Source organism: Lepidochelys olivacea (assembly GCF_965140295.1).
Source record: "Lepidochelys olivacea isolate rLepOli2 genome assembly, chromosome: 6".
In the NCBI taxonomy this organism is placed as follows: Eukaryota; Metazoa; Chordata; order Testudines; family Cheloniidae; genus Lepidochelys; species Lepidochelys olivacea.
The window spans coordinates 3542004-3567815 of record NC_140416.1 but is presented as its reverse complement, the minus strand read 5'-3'; the positions used below and the strand labels follow the sequence as shown (position 1 = coordinate 3567815).

Below are 25812 nucleotides of genomic sequence, written 5' to 3'. Positions count from 1 at the left end.
CCTTCCAATGTCCAAGCCTCTCTTCTTTCCTGTCAGAATCCCCCCTCCCCCCAACTGGATATCCACCCACTCCCTGCATCTGCTCTGAATTAGAATCCTGGATCAGAGCAGAACTACTGCCTAGTGGTTACAGTATGGGGGGTGGGTATGTCTTTTTTCTTCTGTAATTTCTGTCCTACTAAAATAAGGTCTCTGTATATCAGGGGAGATGAACTGACCTGTGTGGTGTTCTGTTAATGGTGAACGGTGCTCAATGTCACCTGGAAGGGAGGAGGGAAGAAGAGAGAAACAAACTTTTTATCATAATTTTCTGTTTACTCTGCTCGCCTCACACCACACAGGCCACTTGCAGATCTGATTGGCTAAGCCATGGCAGTGTGATTATCTTTAGAGTTGACAGAATGATATACCAGTTAATGAGTTATTCAGATTCCCCTGAAGGATCTGTTACCGGCCACTGTCAGAGACTGCACCCAGATATCAGACTCAATGGGCGTGGCAATGCCTGTGTTCTTAGACCGCTGCTCTGTGTCCCCCCCCACAGAACATCAAATAGCAGAAATTTACACACTTAACACACACTCTCACACACACTGATCTGGCATCTGGTGAGTGCAAGTTGCCGTGTGCACCCAGTGACATGTCTCTGTACAACAGCACTTATGTCACCACTAACTGTGCCCAAGGTGTCCGCTAGGCTCGGGTTTTAAAAATCTTTTTCCTTACTACTTTTTCAAGAAATCTACGAACAAACCCACTGTAACAACGAATGTATTGTAATTAAAACAGCAATAAGTGATCTCAAGATGACAAGCACACACAGCTATTGCTTCAGGCACTTAGCATCTGGTTATTATTATTGATACGTCAAATGCCCAGTCCAGGATGATAAGCTCAGTGCATTGTAAATGTATGTAATACTGTTGCTCCTTTGGCTGAGCAGAAAGCTGTAATTTTGGGCCCTGCAGGGTAGTTTCAGTTTGGTTGAGTGATCAGTGATAGAAGTCCGGTTTATTTTTCCTGTCATCTCTTTATTCCCAGAAACAGACACCGCATCCTGCTTCCCTGACCAGTAGGAGAAACGTACAATTCATGGGCTTTAGCAGACATCCCCAGCCAGACACTCAGCCTGGTGCCCAATAAGCAGCTGGCTCGTCTGCCTCTGCTTCTTTACAGGGTCACCCAGCAACTGCCTCTCCAATGGCTAACTCACTGCGACCCCTGAACATCCAGCACCAGGTCGGCTTCCAGCTCAGAGGGTCAGCACTTTGGGACAGGGACAACACCTAGCACAGTGCAGTCCTGGTCCCTGAATAGGACTCCTCGGCACTTCCTTAATACACCTATAAATTAATGTACTGCACCTAGCACAATTGGGTTCTGGGCCATGACTGTGGATCTCAGGCAACACAACGAATAATAATGGGTTTGCCCTGCAAGCTCCTGTCTGCACTACAAAACATTCTCAATTGCTCCTGCTGTTAGGTAAGAAGGCAAATGCTTAGCTGCCCCCAGTGGTCTCTGGTGGTCCTGCACCCCTGATGGCAGCCATTAGCATCACTCAGCACCACAGTACGTTTTAGTAATGATGTGTGAAATCCATTGTACCACAAACATAGTAATGCCTTGCGGGGACACCCAATTTCAGTGTATTTCCCCCATTTTAGTATTTGTATGGTGTTAGCACGTAGGAGTCAGATGGATGAATATCTTCAATACCAAGCAAATTGGTTGAAACTACAGTAAAGAACAGAATTATCAGACACACAGATGAACACGATTTGTTGAGGAACAGTCAACATGGTTTTTGTAAAGAGATATCATGCCTCACCACTCTACTAAAATTCTTTGAGGGGGCAAAAAGCAAGTGGACAAGGGGGATCCAGTGGATATAGTGTACTTAGATTTTCAGAAAGCCTTTGACAAGTTCCCTCACCAAAGGCTCTTAAGCAGAGTAAGCCGTCATGGGATAACATGGATCAGTAAACTGGTTAAAGGATAGGAAACAAAGTGTAGGTATAAATGGTCAGTTTTCAGAATGGAGAGAGGTAAATAGTGGTGTCCCCCTGGGATCTGTACTGGGACCAATGCTATTCAACATATTCATAAATGATCTGGAAAAAGGGGTAAACAGTGAGGTGGCAAAGTTTGCAAATGATCCAAAATTATTCAGGGAGTCCAAAGGTCGCTGCAAAAAATTACAAAGGGATCTCATCAAACTGTGTGGAAGGCAGATGAAAACAACAAAATGGCAGATGAAATTCAGTGTTGATAAAAGCAAAGTAATGCACATTGGAAAACATAATTCCAATTACACAAACAAAGTGATGGGCTCTCAATTACTTCTTTTCACCCAAGAAAGAGATCAGGGATTCCTTGTGGAGAGTTCTCTGAAAACATCTGCTCAATGTGCAGAGGCAGTCAAAAAAGCAAACAGAATGTTAGGAACCATTAGAAGAGGGAGAGAAAAGAAGACAGAAAATATCATAATGCCACTATATAAATCCACATTATGCCAACACCTGGAGCACTGCATGCAGTTCTGGTCACCCCATCTCAAAAAAGACATATTAGAATTGGAAAAAGTACAGAGAAGGGCAACAAAAATGATTAGGGGTATGGAACAGCTTCCATCTGAGGGGAGATTAAAAAGACTGGAATTACTCATCTTAGAAAAGAGACGACTAAGGGGGGATATGATAGAGGTCTATAAAATTATAAATATTGTGGAGAAAGTGAATAAGGAAGTTTTTTTTTACCCCTTCACATAACACAAGAACCAGGAGTCACCCAATGAAATTAATAGCAGGTTTAAAACAAACAAAAGGAAGTACTTCTTCATACAACGCACAGTCAACTCGTGGAACTTGTTTCCCTGTGATGTTGTGAAGGCCAAAACTATAACTGGGTTCAAAAAAGAATTTGATAAGTTCATGGAGGATAGGTTTATCAATGGTTATTAGCCAAGATGGTCAGGGATGTGACTGGGTGTCCCTAAGCCTCTGACTGCCAGATGCTGGGACTGGACAACAGGGGATGGATCACCTGATAATTGCTGTTCTGTTTATTCCCTCTGAAACATCTGGCACTAGCCATGGTCTGAAGACAGAATATTGGGCTAGATGGACCATTCTTAAGTTCTTACAAATTGAATTTGAGTCAACAATGTGGTGCAGTTGCAAAAAAGCATGCCGGGGCATATTAACCAGAATGCCATCTGTAAGATACAGGAGGTAATTGTCCCACTCTACTTGGCCTTGTGAGGCCTCCGCTGGAGCCCTGTGTCCAATTCTGGGTGCTGCACTTTAGAAAATATGTGAACAAATTGAAAAGAGTCCAAAGGAGAGCAACAAAAATGAGAAAAGGTTTAGAAAACCTGAGCTGTTAGGAAAGGTTAAAACAAACTGGGCACGTCTAGTCTTGAGAAAAGGAGGTGGGGGGACTGATAGTCTTGAAATATGTTAGAGGCTGTTATTAAGCGGTCAGGGATCAATTGTTCTCCATGTCCACTGAAGGTAGGACAAGAAGTAATGGGCTTAATCTGCAGTAAGGCAGATTTAGGTTAGATATGAGGAAACAAATTCTAACTCTAAGGGTAGTTAAGCTCTAGGATAGGCTTCCGAGGGAGGTTGTGGAATCCCCGTCATTGGACGTTTTTAAGAACAGGTTGGATGAACCTGTCAGGGATGGTCTAGGATTCCTGGGCCCTGTTTCAGTGCAGGGGGGCTGGACGTTATCACTTCTCAAGGTTCCTTCCAGCCCTGCATTTTTATGATCATCCCCAGAAGCGGCAGTTGTCTTGTCAGTAGCAACGACTGGATGATTTTAAAGCTTTTCCAGAGCTTTTCAACAGGATGCCTGAGCTTCTCAAGATTTCTCTGGAAATGGTCCAGGACAAAATTTATAAACTTTGATATTGTGCAACTGGCTGCTCAAAACAGAGCACCTCTCTCACCTAAACGCTAGCTCCTGTTCCTTTAGGTTTGTAGAAGTCACAGTTTCAGGGCTAGCTGCACCTCTGTCCCCTTTCTGGCTGCTCAGTGCATCCTTCTTAGGGCTCGTGCCTTCACCTTTCTTGGGATGGAATCATGTGATCCTTCCACACTTAGGCCAGGCCCTGGGCTACAGCACCCTATGTCTCCACCATTATTGCCCTGTTGGGCTTCCCTTCAGGAGCCTATGACTCATGGTTTACAGCGACCAGAGAGTCTTCTTAAAACAAGTATTAGAGGGGTAGCTGTGTTCGTCTGCATCCACAAAAACAATGCAGAGTCCGGTGGCACCTTAAAGACTAACAGATTTATTTGGGCATAAGCTTTCGTGAGTAAAAAAGTGTTTTTTTACCCACGAAAGCTTATGCCCAAATAAATCTGTTAGTCTTTAAGATGCTACCAGACTCCTTGTTGTTTTCTTAAAACAAAAGTACTGTTTGTTTATTTAGTAGGAACGAAAGCTTCACTGAAAAGGATTTTAAAACTACATGTAGCCTACCGGCATGTCTATTTTACCTCAGAAGCATGTCTCTTTCAACAAGACAAGTTGGTCCAACAGTAGATATTACCTCACCCACATTGTCTCTGTCTTTTACCTAGAGTCCTACTTACCCATAATGGTTACCTAGGCAGGCCTAACTTCTCCAGACAACCCCAGCAGACCCTGGGGTCTCTGTTTACCTCTCACTCTCCGCCTGAGAGAATGTCTCTCTTTGAACCTTCCAGGGTCTGTGTTCTCCTCTCTTTGCAGGGCAAAGGCTATTCTGTGTAATCTGGTCTGATAGGCTCAGCTCTTGACATAGCCAGTATTATCGAAGCTAACAGTTGTGCCTTTGAAGTCGTTAAGTGTTTGCTGAGAAGTAGTTTTCAGGAGCCATCCTCCTCTACCTGAGTGCCTTTCCTGGATAAACTAAGTCAATATATAAAAACAATGAGGAGGAGTCAGGTGGCACCTTAAAGACTAACAGATTTATTCGTGGTTAAAAAACCCACTTCTTCAGAAGCATGTGGGTTTTTAAAATAAATTTGTTAGTCTTAAAGGTGCCACCAGACTCCTCGTTGTTTTTATGGATACAGACTAACACGGCTACCCCTCTGATACTTTAAGTCAATATATGGTTTCAGCAAACACCACAATAACCAAGCCACCATACTGTATCAATACAATATTACAAGGCAGCTCCAAGTCCATCACAATAGGACACGGCTGGGATGCACCTCCCCTCCCCGCCCCCCGCCTTGGTCTGCACCTGAGTTTTGCACTGACCATCATCAGAAAGTGCCAAGAAGGGTTGTCTTATACAAACCTCTCACCCCTGCCAAGATCTTCTGCTGAGCTGAACCTACCTGGTCTCAAAAAGGCATTCCAGATCAGTTGCCTATCACTTTGCTTCACCAAGCTGAGGTCCAGTCTGTCCACAAAGCCCTGGGTGTAAATCTCCATGTATGGATGTTCATCCTGGGGATCTACATAACAGAACTCCAGCTCCTGCAGTGAAGACAAGGTGCTCCATTAGGGGTGACCCTGCCAGAGCCAGCAGAGCTGGGAATCAACAGTGCAAAGGATATCCCAGTTACCAGTAGAACCTAGCTCCAAGCTTCAGTCATCTCTTGCCTTGATTATCGAAACTTCCTCACCTCTCTCCTCCAGCGTGTCCAAATGTTGCTGCAAAATTCCTTGAGCACCATATCCAGCAGCCCTATACAGGGGCACTGGGGCCAGCACGGACTGTGAGGGGAGCGCGCCCCCTACTATACCTCCCACCCTGCTCCCTGCAGCACAGCACCCCCTAGTGCCATGACTAAGTTGCAATGATGACTTTAGGAGGGGGCCCTGATATTTTTAGGCCTTCATTGAAGCACAGAAGATAATTTTCCACTCACCTCAGGTGTTATCTCTACCCTTGATGTGCTGGATACAGTATAATAGGAGCCATAGGTCAATGGCTTGGTTTTAGGAGGTTTGCGCACACGTATTGATTTGTACCTCCTTTCATTATCATCAATTACCTGTAAAGAACAAGCAGAGTCATTTCTGAGATACAGGCAGACAGGGCCACAGAAGACACATTGTGTAGGGACTACCACAGGGGCAGGAGAGTGCAGGGTCCTGATTCCCATTTTCCTCTACACAGCAGTCCTCGGAAAGAGGAACCTATTGTTATGACGACAAGGGAAAACAGTGCCATGAGAATGGCCACTGAGGAGCAATCTTGGTACAATGTTAATTGTTTATAATTAAGGCTAGAATTTTGGCACAGGTATTTTTATTAAAAGTCTCAGACAGGACGTGGGCAATAAACAATAAATCACGGAAATGGAGCTGATGCCCAATACCAAGGCCCAGCCCTGCTGCCTGGGGTTGAACCAAAGCAGACATCTCTTAAAATCATGACCAATTCATAGCCTTATTTCTAATTAGGCTTGGCAAAATTCATTTTTTAATTTTGACAAATAATATCAATATTTATTTTTAAGCATTTTTTTTCTATTTTTATCTACTTAAAGTTTCACGGTTGTGGGACATTATGGGGACATTGGGCAATGACGGGGCTGGCCAGACAATAATTATTTAATGACAGTAGAGGCTGATTTTCAAAAATGTAAAGCTTTGTAAGTGGTAAAACACAAAGTGTTCACCTCACATGTCCAAATATACGAAGTCAATAGCCTCAAATCAAACTCTGAAAAATTCAGAATCAGCATTTCTCTTACTTTGCCTATCTGTAATTTTTGATTATCCTCAATGGAAGCATTTTTTGTCAGTTTGTGTTTATATGGTGAAATCAACGTTTACTGACATATATACTGATAAAAATCTAATCCTCCCAAGCCTAGTTATGTTTGCTCTCCCTGATACAAAGAGATGGATCTGTTCCCATCTGCCCAACTGCTTCTTTGTTCAGTTAATGTCTGCATCCATAGAAAATTTAAATGAGGGCAAACTTTTGACAAGCACCTAGGTGACCGAGGAGTCATTTTCAAGAGTGAGTTGGGCAGTTAGGGCCAAATTTACACAGGTGTTTAGGTGCCTAGACAAAAGTGCCAGGTGGGACTTTCAAAAGGGTCAAAGCAGGTTAGGCTCTTTACTGCTATGGAGTTAATCTTCAGTCTAGCAGACAAAGGTCTGATATGATCCACTGGCTGGAAGTTGAAACTAGACAAATTCAGACTGGAAATAAGGTGTACATTTTTACCAGTGAGAGATATTTAACCACTGGAACAATTTAGCAAGGGTTGTGATAGATTCTCCATCACAGGGCATTTTTCGTTCAAGATTGGGTGTTTGTTTGTTTGTTTGTTTGTTTTTTTAAAGATGTGCTCTGGTTCAACCAGGAATTATTCTGGGGAAGTTCTCTGGCCTGTGTTGTACTGGTGGTCAGACTAGATTATCACAATGGTACCTTCTGGCCTTGGAATCTATGAAAGTCAATGGGAGTTAGGCACTTTGATAAATCCCACAAGGCACCTAAGTGAGTTAGGCACCTATCTGCATCTTTAGGTGACTTTTGTAAATCTGGCCGTAAGCCTGGTCTTTTTGCAAGTGGGACGCAGGTTCCTGTCACAGGGGGACAAAGCTCCATTAAGGAGAGTCTCAGTTCTCCCATGACTGAACAGGAACGCCCTGGCTAGGCCTGATTAGTGGTTGGTAAGCACCTGGGGTCAGGTGATAGAGCGGGAGGCTTGGGAGCCAGGAAGGAGGGAGGCCGACCAGAAGTAGTGAGCTCTGAGTGGTGGAGACTCAAGCCAGAGGAAGGCCCAGGGGAGCTCCCACTTTTGCCACCATTCTGCATAAGGAGAAGTGACCTGGGAGAGAACCCAGGAGGAATGGGTACTTTCTATAGGGCCAGGGTGGGCAGGCATTGTTTGTGTTAGCCCTTTGTTTGGGCCCTTCAGACTCTAGCATGGGATTCCTGGGGTAAGAGTGAGAGCCCTCCAGTCTGAAGGAAGGTGTAGATTCATAAAGAGCCTGGAGTCGCAGAAGGTGGTAGAGCTGGAACCAATGGCATTGAACTTTATTTTGTGATTTGAGGCATTCATATTAATAAGTTGCCCCGTGCCGTGGGTGTTACTAGCCTCAGAGAATGCTTGAGAAGTATTCTGAGAAGGGGAAACTGAGGTGGGGTGCCTGCAGGACCAACCTATGCCATGAGGGGGTGCTCTGAGATGGGGACCCTACGACAATTCCTAAGCCTCTTGGGTGCTTCTGAAAACTTTACCCCCAGTCCTTACTCCTTTGGGGTTTACATCATCTTAATTTTTTCCCCTTTCCAGCTAAAATTCTGGTTAGAGAATGAACCCGCAAATCTCCAACAGATATGACGTCATCTGATTTTTCCCTAATTATTTTACAGCTGGATGTTACATTAAAGGTGTAAGATAGATCTCAAATTCCAGGAAAGAGTTGTCTCTGTCTGTTCTTCAGTTATGAACAGCACAATACCAGCTATAGGCTCCTGTCTTTCAGTTTGTTATCCTCAACTTTCATTCCTTTGATTATGCTGTCTGGTCTTAATCTGAGGTGCCCTTAATATGCCCTCCTGAAGTAAGAAGACAGAAAAATTCTAAAGCATATGTGAATGTGTCAGATTGAAACATTACAGCTCTAAACGAGTGAAAAAAATTATTTCAAAATGGGACTGATGTTTAAGAATCAATATGTACAAAACAAGCCATTTTTGAAGTTCTAACTTTAAACATTTTAGTGTTATTGGAATACAAGGTCTGCAGGGATAATTCATTCATTCCATTTTTTTATTCAAGGTGACCTGCAAATGGAGGGGGGGAAAATAGCTCTATTTTTTGCCTTCCCCCCCTCCTTTATGATTACTAACAAAGGCCTGAAGTGGTTTATTTAAAATTCTATTTGTTTGGGTTTTTTATTCTGTGATGACTGGACAGCAAGTGTAGGTGATGACATCAGCGTGAAAGTTGAGCTGTTGACAAAAAATTTACCCAGATACATTTTTTAAAAAAATAAATAAATAAAAAGGTTTACTTTGAACGACTAATTTTTTTAGTAACCCTGTGTTAACGGTTTCAGAGTAGCAGCCGTGTTAGTCTGTATCCGCAAAAAGAAAAGGAGTACTTGTGGCACCTTAGAGACTAACCAATTTATTTGAGCATGAGCTTTCGTGAGCTACAGCTCACTTCATCGGATGCATCCACTGAATGCATCCGATGAAGTGAGCTGTAGCTCACGAAAGCGTATGCTGAAATAAAATTGGTTAGTCTCTAAGGTGCCACAAGTCCTCCTTTTTTTCCTGTGTTAAAGATTCAACACACTCCTCTTTTCACTTAAGATCGTAGCAGCTAACCACAAGCACAGCTTAAACCTCCCAGTGATCCTCCAGCAAAACCAGTGAAGACCAGACTTGACATTTCTGAAATTTGTAAGTTTTAAAACAAACAGGAAAAAAATTGATAGTAAATGGTCTTATAAGAATTCTTTATATGTCATTAAACACCTCCCCCTGCCCCCCTAAATTTAAAAAAAAATCCCTCACAGGTCACCTTTAACAGTCCACCCATATCACTTCTTAGGTAGAATATCATATTTCAGAGAGTAAAAAGCGTATAGAATCACATGGAATTTAGAAACAACCTTGGCTACCCTTCTCTTTGTGCAGCTATCTCACAACCGTGCATGTTACAGGACGTTCTGAGTTATTCCAGGTTATGTGCTGTACGGTAAATGGTGAATCTGGCTCACTCTTGTTGAGTCTCAGTTACCTTTTTCAATGCAAGGATGTCAGGTATCAAGTAGAGGTGGAGAGTTATATTTTCAGCCCTGAGTGCCCGGTAGAGCAGTGTGACACTGTGGATTGGACTAGATAACAGAGATATTCCTTTTTTGAAAATAGCTCCCCACCAGGAGAAGCTGGGGTTCTCCAGCATGGCGTGGGAAGGCATCACTCGCGTTGGCTCCTCCAGTATCATCCTCCCATCAACTAAATGGGCGATTCGCATCTGAGAGACGTCAGCCTCTCCCCCTGCAAATGGATGTCAAATTGAATGAGGTTCTGTTTGACCTGTTACATGACAGCACTGCCCAAGGCTTAGAGCAAGGGACGAAATCCTAGGCTCTCTTCTCAGTTATGTGGGGGAAGGGAGCCGGAGACTAGGAGTCAGGACTCTTGTCTGTTGTATAACTACTCATTGGTGCATAGTTATTACAATCAAACATATTGTAAAGGGCCTCCACTGCCTTTCCAGGAGGGGACTGAGCTGCTGATGGCCGGGTCAGCTGGCTTAAAGGAGTACACCAAGTACAGTACTTCCCCCCTTCTGCCCACCATGGAGCAAGGGGGGAGGAGAGGGACTGAACAGTGACTGAGACCCAGGCTGGTTCCTGATTTTGCCCTGGGGCAGCACAATGACACACTGCCCTTTTATTCAGGGCTGGTAACTCCATGATCTGGCCCTCGATAAGTCCATGCCCTGCATTTTTTTTTAACAGGGGTAGTGAATAAGAATTGGGTAACATCTCTTTAAACCAGAGGTGGGCAAAGTACGGCCCTTGAGCTCCTGGCCGGGGAGGCTAGCCCCCAGCCCCTCCCCTGCTGTTTCCCCTGCCCCGCAGCCAGGCTGCCACGTGGGCGGCAGGGCTGCGAGCTCCTGCCGCTCTGAGCAGCATGGTAAGGGGGAGGGGGAACAGCAGGGGAGGGGCTGGAGGCTAGCCTCCCCGGCCAGGAGCTCAAGGGCCAGGCAGGATGGTCCCATGGGCCAGATGTGGTCCGTGGGCCATAGTTTGCCCACCTCTGGTTTAAAGAGATGCTACCCAATTCCTATTGGCGCAGCGGTGCAGGGGTTGGGTAGGGAGCCCCCCGGGGGGCAGTCAGGGAACAGGGAGCGGTTGGATAGGGCATGGGAGTCCTGGGGGGTCTGTCGGGGGTGCGGGAGTCGATAGGGGCTGGGGGACAGTCAGGGGACAGGGAGAAGAAGGGACTGGATAGGGGATGGGGTCCCATGGGGCGGTTAGGGGTGGGGGTCCCAGGAGGGGGCAATCCAGGGACAAGGAGCAGGGGAGCAGGGTTGGATGGGTCGGGGGTTCTGAGAGGGGCAGTCAGGGGACCAGAAGAGGGAGGGGTCGGATGGGAGTGGGGGCCAGGCTCTTTCGGGGGCACAGATTTCCCTACCCGGCTCTCCATACAGTTTTGCAACCCCGATGTGGCCCTCGGGCCAAAAAGTTTGCCCACCCCTGCTTTAAACCATCCGCGAGCCGCACAGTTTGCCTCCTCTCTTCTTTTGCCGAAGCAACCAGAACCGGACACAGTAACAGTGTGTGCAGTGCATACACACAGCTGGGCTTTGTATAGTTATTTATATAAACAGACAGAGCCTAGCTGCATACGCTCACTGGACACTCTGTTGCTGTGTTAGGTTCTGGTGACTTCTGCATTAGAAGAGTGGAGGCCAGGGGGTTGGCTCTCCAACTATTTAAAGGGATAAAACCCAGTTATAGCCAAGCTGTATCCAAACAAACCCAGCTGTGCCCATGTGGTTTCCTTATATTCTTAATGTTGTGTAAAGAGCAAAGACACAAACAGGAAATAAATGCCATTCGGGGATTCTGACTCCCACTTTTAAGAGAGAGATCAATGACTTTGAGAGCAGAAGATACAGCCTTTGGAACCCACGCGTTCACCTCCCTTAATTAACTATCCCCCTCCAACCCCAGCAGTCTAGCCCTCCGCACATCAGTTAGTTGGTTGCCCCCCTTAAATTTAAACATTTCCATTGTGCTCTCTAACTCTCAAGTTCTTAAAAGCAGAGGAGAGAGAACTGCTCCCACCAGACACCCAGCTGGCTACAGTTCTCTGAAGGATAATTCAGTGAGGCTCTGCCTCTGCAAAGGTAGCCCCAGGCTTTTACACTGCAGATTGGGGGTGGGGGTGGGTGAAGTCCACAAACATGGGGAGCAGGAAGTAATTTGTGGGGCTTATCTGCATCTCTGCACATGTGCAGGCAGCAGGGCACAGGGTGCAGTGCAGTGTCTGGAAACACCCAGAAGAGGGGTGTGGTGGTTACCGAGCAGCCTCAGGACCTCTTCTTGGGGGTGGTACAGAAAACCACCATTTATGGGGAGGCAGTTATGCATGTCTCACACACCCTCACTCTGAGAGCTGAGCCCATCAGAGTGATGGGGAACATCATCACCTCAGCTCCCCATGGCTGCAGTTCACCAATCCCGGCCAATCGGAGCACGGGAAGCGGTTCCTGCAGGTGAAGGGGCCGCAGGGACCTGCTGGCTGCTGCTTCCCACAGCTCCCATTGGCCGGGATTGGTGAACCGCAGCCACTGGGAGCTGCGGGGGGTGGGGCCGTGCCTGTGGACGGTCAACGCCAGCAAAATGTCTCGCGGCCCACAATCAGATTACCCTGATGGGCCAAATGCGGCCCGCGGACCGCAGGTTGTCCACCACTGCCCTAGAGGCTCGGAATTGTGGCCATCGAGGGCGACGGTGCTGTGAAGAAAGCGGTATGTCTGATTATGAAGTGAAAATGTGAACCCTGAGTCGCACCCTGTGCACGGCAGCAGTGGGAGGCGAGAGTAGCTCTGGCTGCTCCATTGCCTGCTTCCCTGCCGGGCTGTGGCAGCCTCAGGCAGAGCCAGAGAAGAGCCAGGCTGGCACACTCTAAACCAAGGGGAATGGCCCTTTGACAGTCTTCAGATAACGGATGCAGCCCTCAGGCTGAGTATGTTGGACACTGTGGTGCGATGTCCACCCCACACAAGGCCCACACAGGTCAAACAGGGCAATTAACCTTACAGGCTGCACCAGAAGGAGAGCCAGGGACTCTGAAGAGGCCTCATGGTTGATGAAGCCAAGCTGGGGAGGAGCTGGGAGAGGCCTATGAAGACAGAGGAGGGCTGTAGGGAGGAGCTCTGCAGTCAGTCTGTAGGCAGGAGCGGATCTGGCCAGGTATGAGGAGTTCTCGGGGGAGAGTAGACCTGGGACTACAGACTCTGGCAATAAGCTGAGAGGGGAGACATGGGGAGCAGAGAAAGTTCCAGGGGAACACAGAAGATGGCCAGCACAGAAAGGTAGGAAACAGCCTAGGAAACAGCAACAGGGTCAGAGCTTGGGCAGACCATGCCTGCTGAGCAATGGGGCAGATGTTGAGAGTTCAAGTCTTCTCAAGCCATGGTTTCTAGCAGCACTTAGTGCAGAGAAGTCTGGAGTAATCTGAAAACTCCCTGCTAGTTGGCATTATCCAGCTTTTTCTTTTTTTCAGTAGTGCTTTCTCACATCCAAGCAGCCACTTACTTACGCAGTATGGTCCATGTGATGTGAGTGGGAATTGCCTTTAATATTTTTATGAATGACATAGTGTGATAATCAAACTATTTGGCGTGGCATTGCTACCCAGTGGGTGCAGAGTGTTAAAACGTTCCTCCTGGGGCAGAGCAGGAGACATGAGGTGTTTGTGTCATGTAGCTGTCTGGGGTGGTATGAATGAGCCATCAGGACTGGCTGGAACAGTCACATATCAGGCAAGGATCTGGAAAGCCAAGGGGAACCACAGTGACTGAACGATTAACACTTAGGTTCAAGCAGGTGGAAGATGTGAACTTGGGGTTTTGTTGCAGCTGAGGACAGTGGACAGAGGAGTCACGTACCTGTGCAAAGAGCAGGGCTCAGGGACCCAGCAGCACTCACCTGGGCTGAGACAAAGGAACATAGACGGGGAAAGGAAGTGAAGATGGTTCCTGCAGCACCACAGCTCAAAGGGCAGCCCTGGCTTTGGCCAGTTTGGACTATGTCTTCACTTTTGCAACTCTGTACTCAAGGACTTCCCCATGCTGTGTTCCACTGGACTATTTCAACCTACTCTGTTGTGAACAGGCTGCCTAGTGTCACTGCAGATACTTGCTGACATGCACTGGTCCCTGAAGAGGGTAAAGGTCCCTGAACAGGTGTCTACCTCAGTGGGACTCGCCAGGCAGAGCTCACAGTGAGGAACAGGAGGGCTGGAGCCCAGAGGCCCAGTTTTGGAGGCACTGGGGCCCCATGGCCTACTCTTTTGGAAAAGTATGAGCCCTGGGGGTCTGGCACACTGACGGGGTTCCTCTAAGGGACAGTTTACAGGCCAAGGCATAGCACAGACCATATTGGTGACAGTCCATATACACTAACTCCTGGTAAATGGGAGCACAGTACAGTCCATAACAACAGAGCTAAATCGAACCACCTCATCCAATTCTTTGTGAAGTGTCAGACACGGCTTTAGTGCATGTGATCATGACTCCATGATCATGTTGGACCCAGCAACTACAGTAGCTTGTTATTTACCAAGAACCAAAGGACTCAGTCCTTCAGCTCTTTGACTCTTGCCCTAGGTTCTTTTTCCCTCAGGTGCTGGAAATCTTGGATTCAGTCTCTGCTGATACTTACGGTGTTTGTGAGCGTTTGCAGCCATGGTTTGTTACAAGATCACAGAGATCGATGGGTTTATAGAGCTTTTATAGTCATCATTTGTCTGCCATACCTGCGAGGCACATGAAGTGCGGGAGGTGAACGGCTGCCACAGCCCCGGCCGGTTCCGCCCGGATGTTGAACAAAGGGCCGGCGATCATCCACTGCTGCATTTCCAGTTCAGTCTGATGACAATGCCAGGATTCATATTTGTATTGGACAGTCACGGCTGCCCTCACCTCGAACCCCAGTTCAGTTTCAGAGCATCTGAAGGAGCCTGCCTGGAGGAAGTGAACCCTGCACATCAAAGGGAGAGGGAAGAAGAGGGTTAAACAACACTAAATGCAAAGTGCCCATCAGTTTTATCATTCCCATGGTGTGATGGGCTGGGAAACAGAGGCACAGAGACTACAGGCCCCGCAGAGTGAGTGGTTGTGAGGGGACAGGATAAAAGGGGCTATTTGCCCTATTTTTTTTTTAAAGAAATATTTATTTTGCTATCCAACTGAGGTGCCCCCAGTATGAGTACAGGGCTTATGCACTGTAATGCTCCACACACACTGAATTTTTATTTGAGAGAAAGGTGACTTACCAAAAAGTCACATTGCTGGGTATAGAACGCAGGAGTCCCAACTCCCAGCCCTCTGCTATAACCACTAGACCCTAAACCCCAGAGCCAGGGACAGAGCATAGGACTCCCCCTCCAGTCCTACCCACTAGACCCTCCTACACTGATTGTCTAAAACTTAACTTAGAAAAGACACTGATTTTAGCGTCTAACAAGTCCAATGGCAGAATCAGATCTAGACAATGTACAGCTAAACATAGTAATGCTTCCATGACCAATTTGACAGTCTTTAGTGTGTTATGGGTTTGAAATATCTCCTAAAGTTTCTATAAATCTAAACAGACCCTCCCCCCAGAGAGCATGTGCTTGTAACTTGGGCCAAATTTAGGTGGGTTTTCAAAGGAACAGCAAAAACCCCTTTCCAAATTTCAAGTCCCTGCTCTAAAGCATGGAGGTGCTAGAGCTTCTCAAGGAAACAGTTGTAAGAATTTTTCAGCATGGGCTAAACAACATTTCCCCCTACTTTTATTTTCAGAAACAACTGAACCATTTAGCTGAAATTTTTCCCCAAAATGTATCCTTCAGTTTAAACTTTGGCAAAATTCTAAGCAACTGAAAACAGGGTCTCACAATGGAGAGTGTCAGGCAACCTTAATTCTAGGTGTCACGATCAGCTCCACTTAAATAATGTCCCCAAGCTCTGACCTGTACGTTTTCTGATTCTCCTCTGGGCCTGGCAAAATCTCTGGTTGTACTTCTGCAAAACCCTAAAACAAAGACATTTGTATTAACTTGACTCCAATAAGGATTTTCAGCTGGATAGTTCTTGTGACAGGAAGAACTTGTTAGCTAGATATGGAGTCCTGTACAAAACCTTCAGCATGCGACCTGCCCATGCTACCAAAACTCTCTTCTAAGCTTGGATCATCTTGCATCTTGATTGCTGTAAGGTCATTCCCTCCAGTCCATTCAAAGTGCTGCTACCAAGTACTGCACCTTCCTGTCTATCAGGATCAGCATTTGCTATGGGGCACTGGAGGCAGTTGGCCCCCTGACTTTTCATCGGACTATAGGCTTCATTCTTGTTTCCTCCCCTCCTCCCCCTGTTCTCAATGAGAGGCTGCCATAAATATAAAGGGAAGGGTACACACCTTTAAAATCCCTCCTGGCCAGAGGAAAAATCCTTTCACCTGTAAAGGGTTAAGAAGCTAAAGGTAACCTCGCTGGCACCTGACCAAAATGACCAATGAGGAGACAAGATACTTTCAAAAGCTGGGAGGAGGGAGAACATCAAAGGGTCTGTGTCTGTCTGGGTGAGGCTTTTGTCAGGGACAGAACAGGAATGGAGTCTTAGAACTTAGTAAGTAATCTAGCTAGGTATGTGTTAGATTCTGATTTCTTGAAATGGCTAAGATAATAAGTTGTGCTGAATAGAATGAATATTCCTGTCTGTGTGTCTTTTTGTAACCGAAGGTTTTGCCTAGAGGGATTCTCTATGTTTTGAATCTAATTACCCTGTAAGGTATTTACCATCCTGATCTTACAGGGGTGGTCCTGTTCTTTTTACTGTTTCTTCTATTAAAATGTTTCTTTTCAAGAACTGAATGCTTTTTTCATTGTTCTAAGATCCAAGGGTTTGGGTCTGTGGTCACCTATGCAAATTGGTGAGGATTTTTACCAAACCTTCCCCAGAAGTGGGGTGCAAGGGTTGGGAGGATTTTTGGGGGGAAAGATGTTTCCAAACAACATTTTCTCAGGAACCCAGAGAAATGTTTGGTGGTGGCAGTGGAAAACCAAGGGCAAGGGGTAAAATAGTTTGTACCTTGGGGAAGTTTTAACCTAAGCTGGTAAAAGTAAGTTTAGGAGGTTTTCATGCAGGTCCCCACATTTGTATCCTAGAGTTCAAAGTGGGGAAGGAACCTTGACAGAGGCTATGGATTGTCCTTGAGCAAAGACACCCTCTTTTAAGATAGCCACCACCTTCCATTGTTCCCAGTGGGAATGGAGACAAGCTGTCCTTATAGAAGATGGTGGCAGCGATCTGCAGTAAGAAAATGTGTCTTTAAAATCAATTAGATTTAATCTAGAAATATAAACTCTGTTTAACTAATCACAATTGTATTGGTATTGTGTGGCATCACTCCAGGGCACAGTTAAAATTATTTGGGTGCCTTAACTGTGCATTTCCAAATCTTAATATATTTGGCTTTCTTGTAGATATAACCTTAACTCTGAATGCCCTGGGTTTGCAGTGCTTGGCTTTGGAATAGTTACATGTCTGTTTGGGTTTTTTTTACCCTTAAATTACTGACACATACTTAACATTAATTCCATCCTAATGCAGTTTTTGTCTGGGGAATTTTCTGTGGGGTTTCACTGATTGGCGATTTAATAACAATTTCATGTCAGTTCTCTTGAGGATAGACTCCTTCTTGCTCTCTTTTCACTGTATTGACTTTACAGGATAACAAGAGCAAAAACTCGTTGCTACACGAGTCGGCAGTTCTGGTTTTGAGACACATGGGGACCTGCCCTTTCAAGGAAGAAAGGGCCATTTTTACATAGTCTTGAGGAGAAGCGCAGCTAAATCATTTGTAACCTCTCAGATTATTCTTCTATTTCCTCATCCCTTGTCCCCAGCATATAAACACAGGCAACATAGTTTCCTCTGAGTTAAACAATGTCCCATCTGGGGACATCCACATAGCATAGACACACTGAGAGTGTGAGATAGTGCCCACCACAATGGTGGGGACAGAACACACAGAGAACAAACACAATCCCCTACCTTCTCTCTGCGACAGAAGTCACATTTGTCCTTTCCCCAGCAGTCTGAAGTGGCATCTTCACTCCTGCTTCTCACTCCTGCAGAAGGGAATGTATTAGGTCAAGGCAATACACCCTGAAGGCAAGACTGTCCCTAGCTCTGGAGAGATGTGTGGGGGCAGGCCAGGCACAACAGAATCCTTACACTCTTAGATGCCTAAAAACCGAGGTTAGCACCACAACAATGTTACCCATCACTCCATAGTTACCCCTCCTCTGGTCCTTCCCATTCCACAACTGATCCCTCGCCCTTCTACTTCCCCCTGTCTCCAATGCCAGTTTCTGCTCAGCAAGCTTGTCTCACACTGTCTGATCCTGGGGAACATACACAGAGCATGGGGGATGCGCCGACATCACCAACCATAATAATGGTCCTGGGTCACTGGAATTGACTTCTGCAATTCAGTTCCCAATCTCCATGTCTGGAAGTCTTATGAGGCCATGAAAAGTATTTAAGAGGTGAGTTAAAGCCCATTTCACCAGCCCAGTCCGTGTAGTAGCATATTATACACACACACACATAGACAGACAGATGGGCAAGGGTGACTAGTGTTAAAATAATGGCTAAATCTGTGATGGCATGAGACACTTGAGACCTTTTTTATTTCAGCTCAGATGGAAGCTAATCCCATATTGATCACAACTATAATATTACTCGTGGAGGAATTCTGTGCCACTGTGCATGCACGGAATTCATGACTGCTGCAGAAGTTTTATCCACAGAAAATACATTCTGCTCAAGAAGTTCTGCCTTTTGCCCACCAGAGGTCGCTGTGCTGCCAGATCAGCTGGCTGCATTCCTTAGAGCAGCCTGCCCCTGCAGCCAGGTTGGGAAGCAAAGTGTGTGTGGGAGGGTGTCACATACTGGGGTTCAGAAGGGTTAGTGGGGGGAACAGACTGGGGCATGGACTCAGGAGCTAGTGGGTGACAGCACCGAGACAGGGGCTGAATGGCAGGGGGTCTCCAGGCCACATGGGAACAGGAGGTAGAGAACGCCAGGGCCCCAAGGGAATGGGGGGTGCAGGGATACAAAGGGACAATGGCAGATGTGCCTGACTGAATGGGAGAGGCTCGGGGTCAGCCAGGGTCTGCATGAGGGAGGCTCCCCAACTCCTTAACAATCTCCCCCACCCCAAAATGAAACTGTTCCATACTTCTCCCATCCACACCCAACAACCCTCCAGATTCACTCCCAGGCTCCTTCCCTCTCCCTCAGCTCCTCCTTTACCCCTGACTCTCCCAAGCCTTTGCACTGCTTCTGAGGGGTGTGGGAAATATGTTTCTGTATTGTAGTTTAAATGAATTACTCAAAGTTCTGTATTAATATGCCTAGTAAGGAATCTATTTGTCAAAAAAAATTCTGAAAATTTTGATTCAGAACAGGTGAAATGTTTTATTTTGGAATTTTCAACTGAAACTAAACATTTGAATGTTCTCGAATCAAAATGTTTGATATTGTTTTGTTGAATTGACCCAAAACACTTTGTTTGGAGTCAGTTCAATGTCAAACTGCATTTCCCTGGAGTGGTGCACCGCTTCATTAAAGCTAGTTATCTAATGTCCTCATTTTCCCCTTTGGGTTGGGATCCCTAAGCAGGCTACATCTGGAATGATGCAGCAGCCATGTGACTCCCATAATGCAGCAAGCTGCAGGATAAGCAGGAAGATGGTGTGGCATCATGGTAGATGTAGTCTGGCCAGGGAGCCCAAACCATAGTATGAATGGGGGCCCGAGCTACCACTAAGGTAATGTGCTACAACCAGGAAATACAGCTTCATGTTGAACTGACTCAAAACATTTTGGGTCATTTCTACAAACCAAAATATATTGATTCAGGTCCAGCCAAACCAAAATATTTTGTTTCAATTTTCCCAATGGAAAAATCAAAACATATCAGGAAATTCAAAATGTTTCCCATGGAAACTTTTCAACAGAAAATGAAGTTTCTGCAAAATCATAAATAATTCTGATGGAAAATTTCCAGTCGGGTCCCATATATAAAGGTTTCTTACTCTTGTGGATTCTCTCATGTTTTGCAAGATTAGAGCTGTCGCTGAAGCTTTTCCCACATGTGGGGCAATCATAGGGCTTCTCTCCTGTGTGGATTCTTTGATGGCGGTTGAGGTTTGATTTCACACTGAAGCTCTTCCCACACTCAGGACACTTGTAAGGCTTCAGTCCCAGGTGGAGTCCCTCATGGCGAGCGAGGTTGGAGCTGTCATGGAAGCTCTTCCCACATTTGGAGCATATATAGGGCTTTTCTCCTGTGTGGATTCTCTGATGGCGAGCGAGGTTGGATCTGTCACTGAAGCTCTCCTCACATTCACCACATTTGTAGGGTTTCTCTCTAGTGTGGATTCTCTGATGGCGAGCGAGGTTAGAGCTGACACTGAAGCTCTTCCCACATTTGGGGCAATTATAGGGCTTCTCTCCCGTGTGGATTCTCTGATGGCGAGCGAGGTTAGAGCTGTCATTGAAGCTCTTCCCACATTTGGGGCAATCATAGGGCTTCTCTCCTGTGTGGATTCTTTGATGGCGGTTGAGGTTTGATTTCACACTGAAGCTCTTCCCACACTCAGGACACTTGTAAGGCTTCAGTCCCAGGTGGAGTCCCTCATGTCGAGCGAGGTTGGAGCTGTCATGGAAGCTCTTCCCACATTCACCACATTTGTAGGGTTTCTCTCCTGTGTGGATTCTCTGATGCCGAATAAGGTTTAATTTCCGATTGAATCCTTTCCCACAGATGGGACATTTGTGAGGTCTCTCCTCGTAGGTAGAATTTTCCCCTTTCCGTTCTCTGGAATGCCTTTTGTAGGGAGTGACTTCCCCATGTCTCTCACTCACCGTGTGGGCACCTGCTGGAATAAGAAGACAACAATCTGCAACTCATGCATTTCCTTCTCTCAACTCCCACCATAAAACACACTCTTTCAGTAAAGCTTATGAACTCTAGTCAGCATCTGCCCATTGCCTGTTTAGATGTAAAGTCTTTGGAGCAGGGGGCTTGTGTGTAAAACTTCACACACACCTATGGCAGAATCGAAATAACAGCAGGCCTGATTCTCCACTGCCCTGCATTTTGTGTTGTCATTTACACCTTTGCAATATGGCAGTAATGTACTGCCAAGCCGGAATTCCCCACTCACGGCTATGTTCTATGTCCAAATGATATCAAAGGCATCACAAGCCCCTGTCTTACAGGGAAGGTGTTTTTCTTTTCTTTTTTGGGGTGGGGGTGTTGCTTGGGGAAACACTGTATTTCCAGGGTCAGGATTAACTTCTGCTTTTGATCAGGTGATATCCAGCATCTGGGAAGTGGAGCCTGAAGGGTTAATGTCTAGCTATTCCACCTGGAAGCAGGCGGGGCACACCCTGACTGTTTCCTAGGAGCAATGCTCACATTGCTCTATCCAAGGACAAGGGCTAGATATGAACCCTGAGAACTTGATTGTTTGGACAGCAACTGTGGGAGGTTTCTTTAGCCTGGGCTCAAGGCCTGAGAACCCGGATTGTAGTAGATAGAGGATGGTAACTAAGCATATGAATCAACGTCATACATTCCTTTGTGTAGCAGTGTGTAATGCTTAGGGGGAGAAATATAATAAAAGGAGAAGGTGGAAGGCGGGGGGGCAGAACAGCCCATCTCCGCTGACCAGCCTGTTTGCTTGCATAAAGCTGTGTTCTGTCTCATCACTGAACCGCAACAACTGGCGCCCAACGTGGGGCCCTCAGCACTCACCTCGCCCGGCAAGGGTTTCAGACGCGTCACTCATCCGCTTCGTGGATCCCGGTGAGTATTTTTCATTGTGGTAAGTATGGGAAGCTCCCTCTCTGCTTTGCAAGTGCAACACCGTAATGAGCTGCAGTATTTGCTGCGTAAGGCTCAGCATGACTGCCCGGCTCGAGAACTCACTCTCCTGCTACAGGAGGTGCGTGCCAAGTGCCCGTGGTATCCTGAAGCTGGAAGCCTTAAGTTAGCGGACTGGGAGCGATTGGGCCAGACATTGCACAAAGAGCCTCGGGCACCCGTGCAGGCTTTACATGCCTGGCACCTCTGCCGCGACGTGGTACAGCGTGTCACCTCGGACAGACCCTCCCTCGCGAGGCTGGTGCTCTCACCGCCCCCGTCCGCCCCTGCAGCCATCCCCCCTCCTGGCGATGCGACACAGCGTGTCGCCTCGGAAAGGCCCTCTCCAGCCCCAACAGAGGAGCTGCCGATCCTGCCACCCCCGTCCGCTCCTGCAGCCATCCCTCCCCCTGCTTCGCCCCCAGTGCCTCTATTACCACTGCCTCCCTGGCCTTCCCCACCGGAGCCGGTGTGTGATCACCCTCCCCCCATGGGGCCCCCCGGAGAGTCATCTGCATCTGCTCAGAAGCTTTCGCTGGTGCAACAAATGGTTCACGCAGCGAAAGCTCGATCAGATCTTACAGCAGAGGAGCTGGCTGATCTGGTCTCCGTTTGCCCGGTGACCTGGCAGAATGATGACCAGGGCAACCCCGTGGGCACCTGGACCACTCTGCCATACTCGGTGGTTAGAGAGGTAAAGAAAGCAATTCGTGAATTTGGCCTGACTAGCACCTTTGTGCGTGGTCTCATTGAAGGGATGGGTGCTGGGTACTCCCTAATCCCTGAGGTTTGGAAAACGCTGCTGCGCATGATGTTGTCACCCAGTCAGTATGTTATTTGGCTTAGTGAGTATCGGCAGATGGCAGAACGCCAAGCCCAGGTATATAGAGAGCAAGGTATCATTTATGAGCATTTGGCAGGGGAGGGCCAGTTTGCTACTATTGGGATGCAGTCTCAACTCCCTCAGGCCGTCTTCCCCATTATCTCCACCTGTGCCCAGCATGCTTTCAAGAAGGTCCCGGATTCAGGCAAGCCTACCAAAAGCTTTGTCAGTATCCGTCAGGGTGCCTTAGAGTCCTTTTTGGATTTTACCAACAGATTGCAGGAGGCTATCCTCCGACAGGTGGATAACACTGAGGCAGCTCACGAGCTCCTGTTAAAATTGGCAGTTGAAAATGCAAATGAGGATTGCCGCCGTGCTCTCCAGGCAGCACAAGTCTCTGGTATTTTAGAGCTCTCAGACATGCTGCGGGCGTGCCAGAACATTGGCACACAAGCCCACAAGGCTGGAGTTCTGGCTGCCGCCCTCAGAAAAACTGGGAAGGAGGGGAAGCGCTGTTACCGCTGTGGAAAGGAGGGTCATTTTCAGCGGGAGTGCCGCTCATCCAAGGCACCAGCCCGACCCTCAAAGAAGTGCCCCAAGTGTGGGAAAGGTTATCACTGGGCTAATCAGTGTCGTAGCGGGTCGGAAAACCGCGCAACGGGTCCCCCCCGAACCCAGGGCCAAACGGGGGTGTTTCCTACTCAGGCAATCGCTCCTCTGCCTTGGAATCCGTAGACTCTATGAGGGCAGTGACTGCTGGAAGTGCAGGGCTTGATTTGATCATGCAGGAGGACACTGACTTTCAGCTGCCAGGGGAGGTCTGTGCCATACCTACACAGGTGATGGGACCTCTCCCTGCCGGCTTTGTAGGTCTTGTTCTCCCTCGCTCACATGCTGGGAAACAGGGCTTTTTTGTCATTCCAGGGGTCATTGATGCTGATTACACTGGCATTATTAAGGTTCAGGTGTGGACTCATCTTCCACAGTCGCTCCCGCGTGGACGGTCAATTGCACAATTGATTTTAGTCCCCTATCAGGTGCCAGCTGCCGAGGATCGAACTCGGGGCGGAGGAGGCTTTGGATCGACGTTGTCTCACTCGCCGTCTCACAGCGCGTCTTCTCCACTTGTTGCTCTGACAATGTCAGTCCGCCCCTCGTTGGCATTCTCGTTTTACACTGCCTCAGCGTTCTGCACAGCGTTCAGAATTAGCTGCTGTTATTTTGGCCTTTCAACTTTTTGCTGATTGTCCCTTTAATTTAATTGTGGATACCCATTATGTTTATCAGGTAATTGATCATTTACCCCTTGCCCTCATTACCCCTCAGGTTGATGCAGACCTCCTTCGCCTGTTTTTGTCTTTACAGCACCTTCTTGCCACTCGTCATTTCCCTTACTTTGTTGCTCATATTCGCAGTCATACCCCTCTGCCTGGGCCACTCACTGAGGGCAATGCACGCGCCGATTGCGCGTTGCGTGGTCAGGTAAATTCCCTTTTTTCTGACCCCATTGAAAGCCATGCCTTTTTTCATCAGTCTGCCTCTGTTTTGGCCCGGCAGTTTCACATTCCTGCTGATCATGCACGTTCCATTGTTCGTTCCTGCCCCCACTGTGCTGCTGCTGCTCCTACTTTTTTTTATGCCGTTAACCCCCGAGGTACCGCAGCAAATCAGCTGTGGCAAATGGATGTTACTCATGTACCACAATTCCGCCCCTATTCATTTTTACATGTTTCCGTTGATACTTATTCAGGCTTCCTTTGGGCAACCCCACAACGTGGGGAAGCCACTAACAAAGTTATTCACCATTTGCTGGCCTGCTTTTCTGTTATGGGTCGCCCTTGCCAAATTAAAACAGATAATGCCCCAGCCTACTGCTCTGCAGCCCTCTCCACCTTTTGTGCCCGCTGGGACGTCCGTCTTAAACACGGAATCCCTTATAATTCCACGGGCCAAGCCATTGTTGAACGTGCCAATCGCACACTCAAAACCTTGCTAGATAAACAATTAAAACAAGGGGAGCTGCGTCTCCGAACCTTAGGAGACATTCAACAACAGATGTATATTCTCTTGTTTACTTTAAATAATTTAACACTGAATGCAGATCAGCAGACCCCTGCGGATCGGCATTTTCACAAATCTGAGGTACTGGAAAGACCGCGTGTCTTTTACCGTCAGCTGCCCGATCCACAGTGGCTGGGCCCAGCACCTCTAATCACTTGGGGTCGGGGATATGCTGCTGTGTCTCTCCCTGCAGGACCGTTGTGGGTTCCAGCCCGGTGCATGCGACCAGCACTTAAACAACATGGCATGGCACCAGGGGCTGTCGAATCCCATACCAGAGTTTCAGCTGACCTTGGAGGAGACCGCGTTGCCCCCCGAGTCGACAACGGCGGGACGGAAACGGAGGAGGCGTAACGTCCCAAGCCAGCCCGTGACAGGGGGAGCAGTAAAAGCATTGGTCACCACGGCTCAACGAAAACTGGCAGCAGATCAGCAGCCAGAAACTCCTAAGACTTTGTTTGTGGCGATTCTCGCCCAAATCACTGCTAATTCTGTGATGATTGTGTGCCTTTTGTGCCTGCTATTTCCTGTAGGGGTTGGCTCGGAAGCGCCTCCCCCGTTACAAGCCCGAAGGAGAATAAGATACTGCTCTTTGCTTATGCTAATCTTTCCTCCCAGTACTCTAGCATGGCTAATTGGGGCCCGGCCAACTATACTCTGCCTCGCACGGCTATATTCCTTCACACACCGTACCCGGCCAGGGCTCACAATGTCACCTGTGCGCGTGTAGTTAACTGCACTAGTACAAAGGTGCCATTGGGCTGTCAAAAAATTTCTCAATCCCTTTTAAATTGTTCCCATGCTGTTAATGTTTTATATAATTATGGCCATATCATCCTACCATCAGGATGGGTTTTTACTTGTGGTTCATGCACCTTTAATTATATTCCTGCAAATTTAAGTGATGGCACCCTTTGCTGTCTTAGTAGAATGACACTTATATTGCCTTTTGCTGGTTACAATTGTAGTAAAAGAAGTGTACCCCTTTTAGATGATTATATTGCAGATGTTAAGCTTTGGGTTATTTTGTGTTTGTAATCATTGGGCTTATTTTTTGTTGCTGCTGTGTACAATGTATTCCTTCCTTGTTAAGACTTTGTAAAATTTTGCCCTGGAAAGCTCCCCAGGTTATGTCCTTGTCTGTCTGGGAGTTAAATAGCATGACAAAACAAATTGGCGGCTACCATGAGATGGCCAACTATCAATAAACAAAAAAGGGGAGATGAAGGGTTAATGTCTAGCTATTCCACCTGGAAGCAGGCGGGGCACACCCT

At 47.2% G+C, this 25812-nt stretch overlaps 1 protein-coding gene across 1 annotated transcript in view; it reads right to left on the bottom strand.

Annotated features, from left to right (window-relative positions):
- The window catches only part of LOC311522661 (uncharacterized protein), a 29476-nt gene that overhangs the window by 1050 nt on the left and 2614 nt on the right, over positions 1 to 25812 (bottom strand). The window contains exons 2-9 of the mRNA XM_084632120.1: positions 19820 to 20665; positions 17769 to 17845; positions 15686 to 15747; positions 14486 to 14709; positions 9726 to 9985; positions 5877 to 6002; positions 5340 to 5481; positions 219 to 260 (exon numbers count right to left, since the gene is read on the bottom strand). Coding sequence (XP_084488246.1) covers positions 219 to 260; positions 5340 to 5481; positions 5877 to 6002; positions 9726 to 9985; positions 14486 to 14709; positions 15686 to 15747; positions 17769 to 17845; positions 19820 to 20665 — 1779 coding nt within the window. The remainder of the gene's footprint in view (positions 1 to 218; positions 261 to 5339; positions 5482 to 5876; positions 6003 to 9725; positions 9986 to 14485; positions 14710 to 15685; positions 15748 to 17768; positions 17846 to 19819; positions 20666 to 25812) is intronic.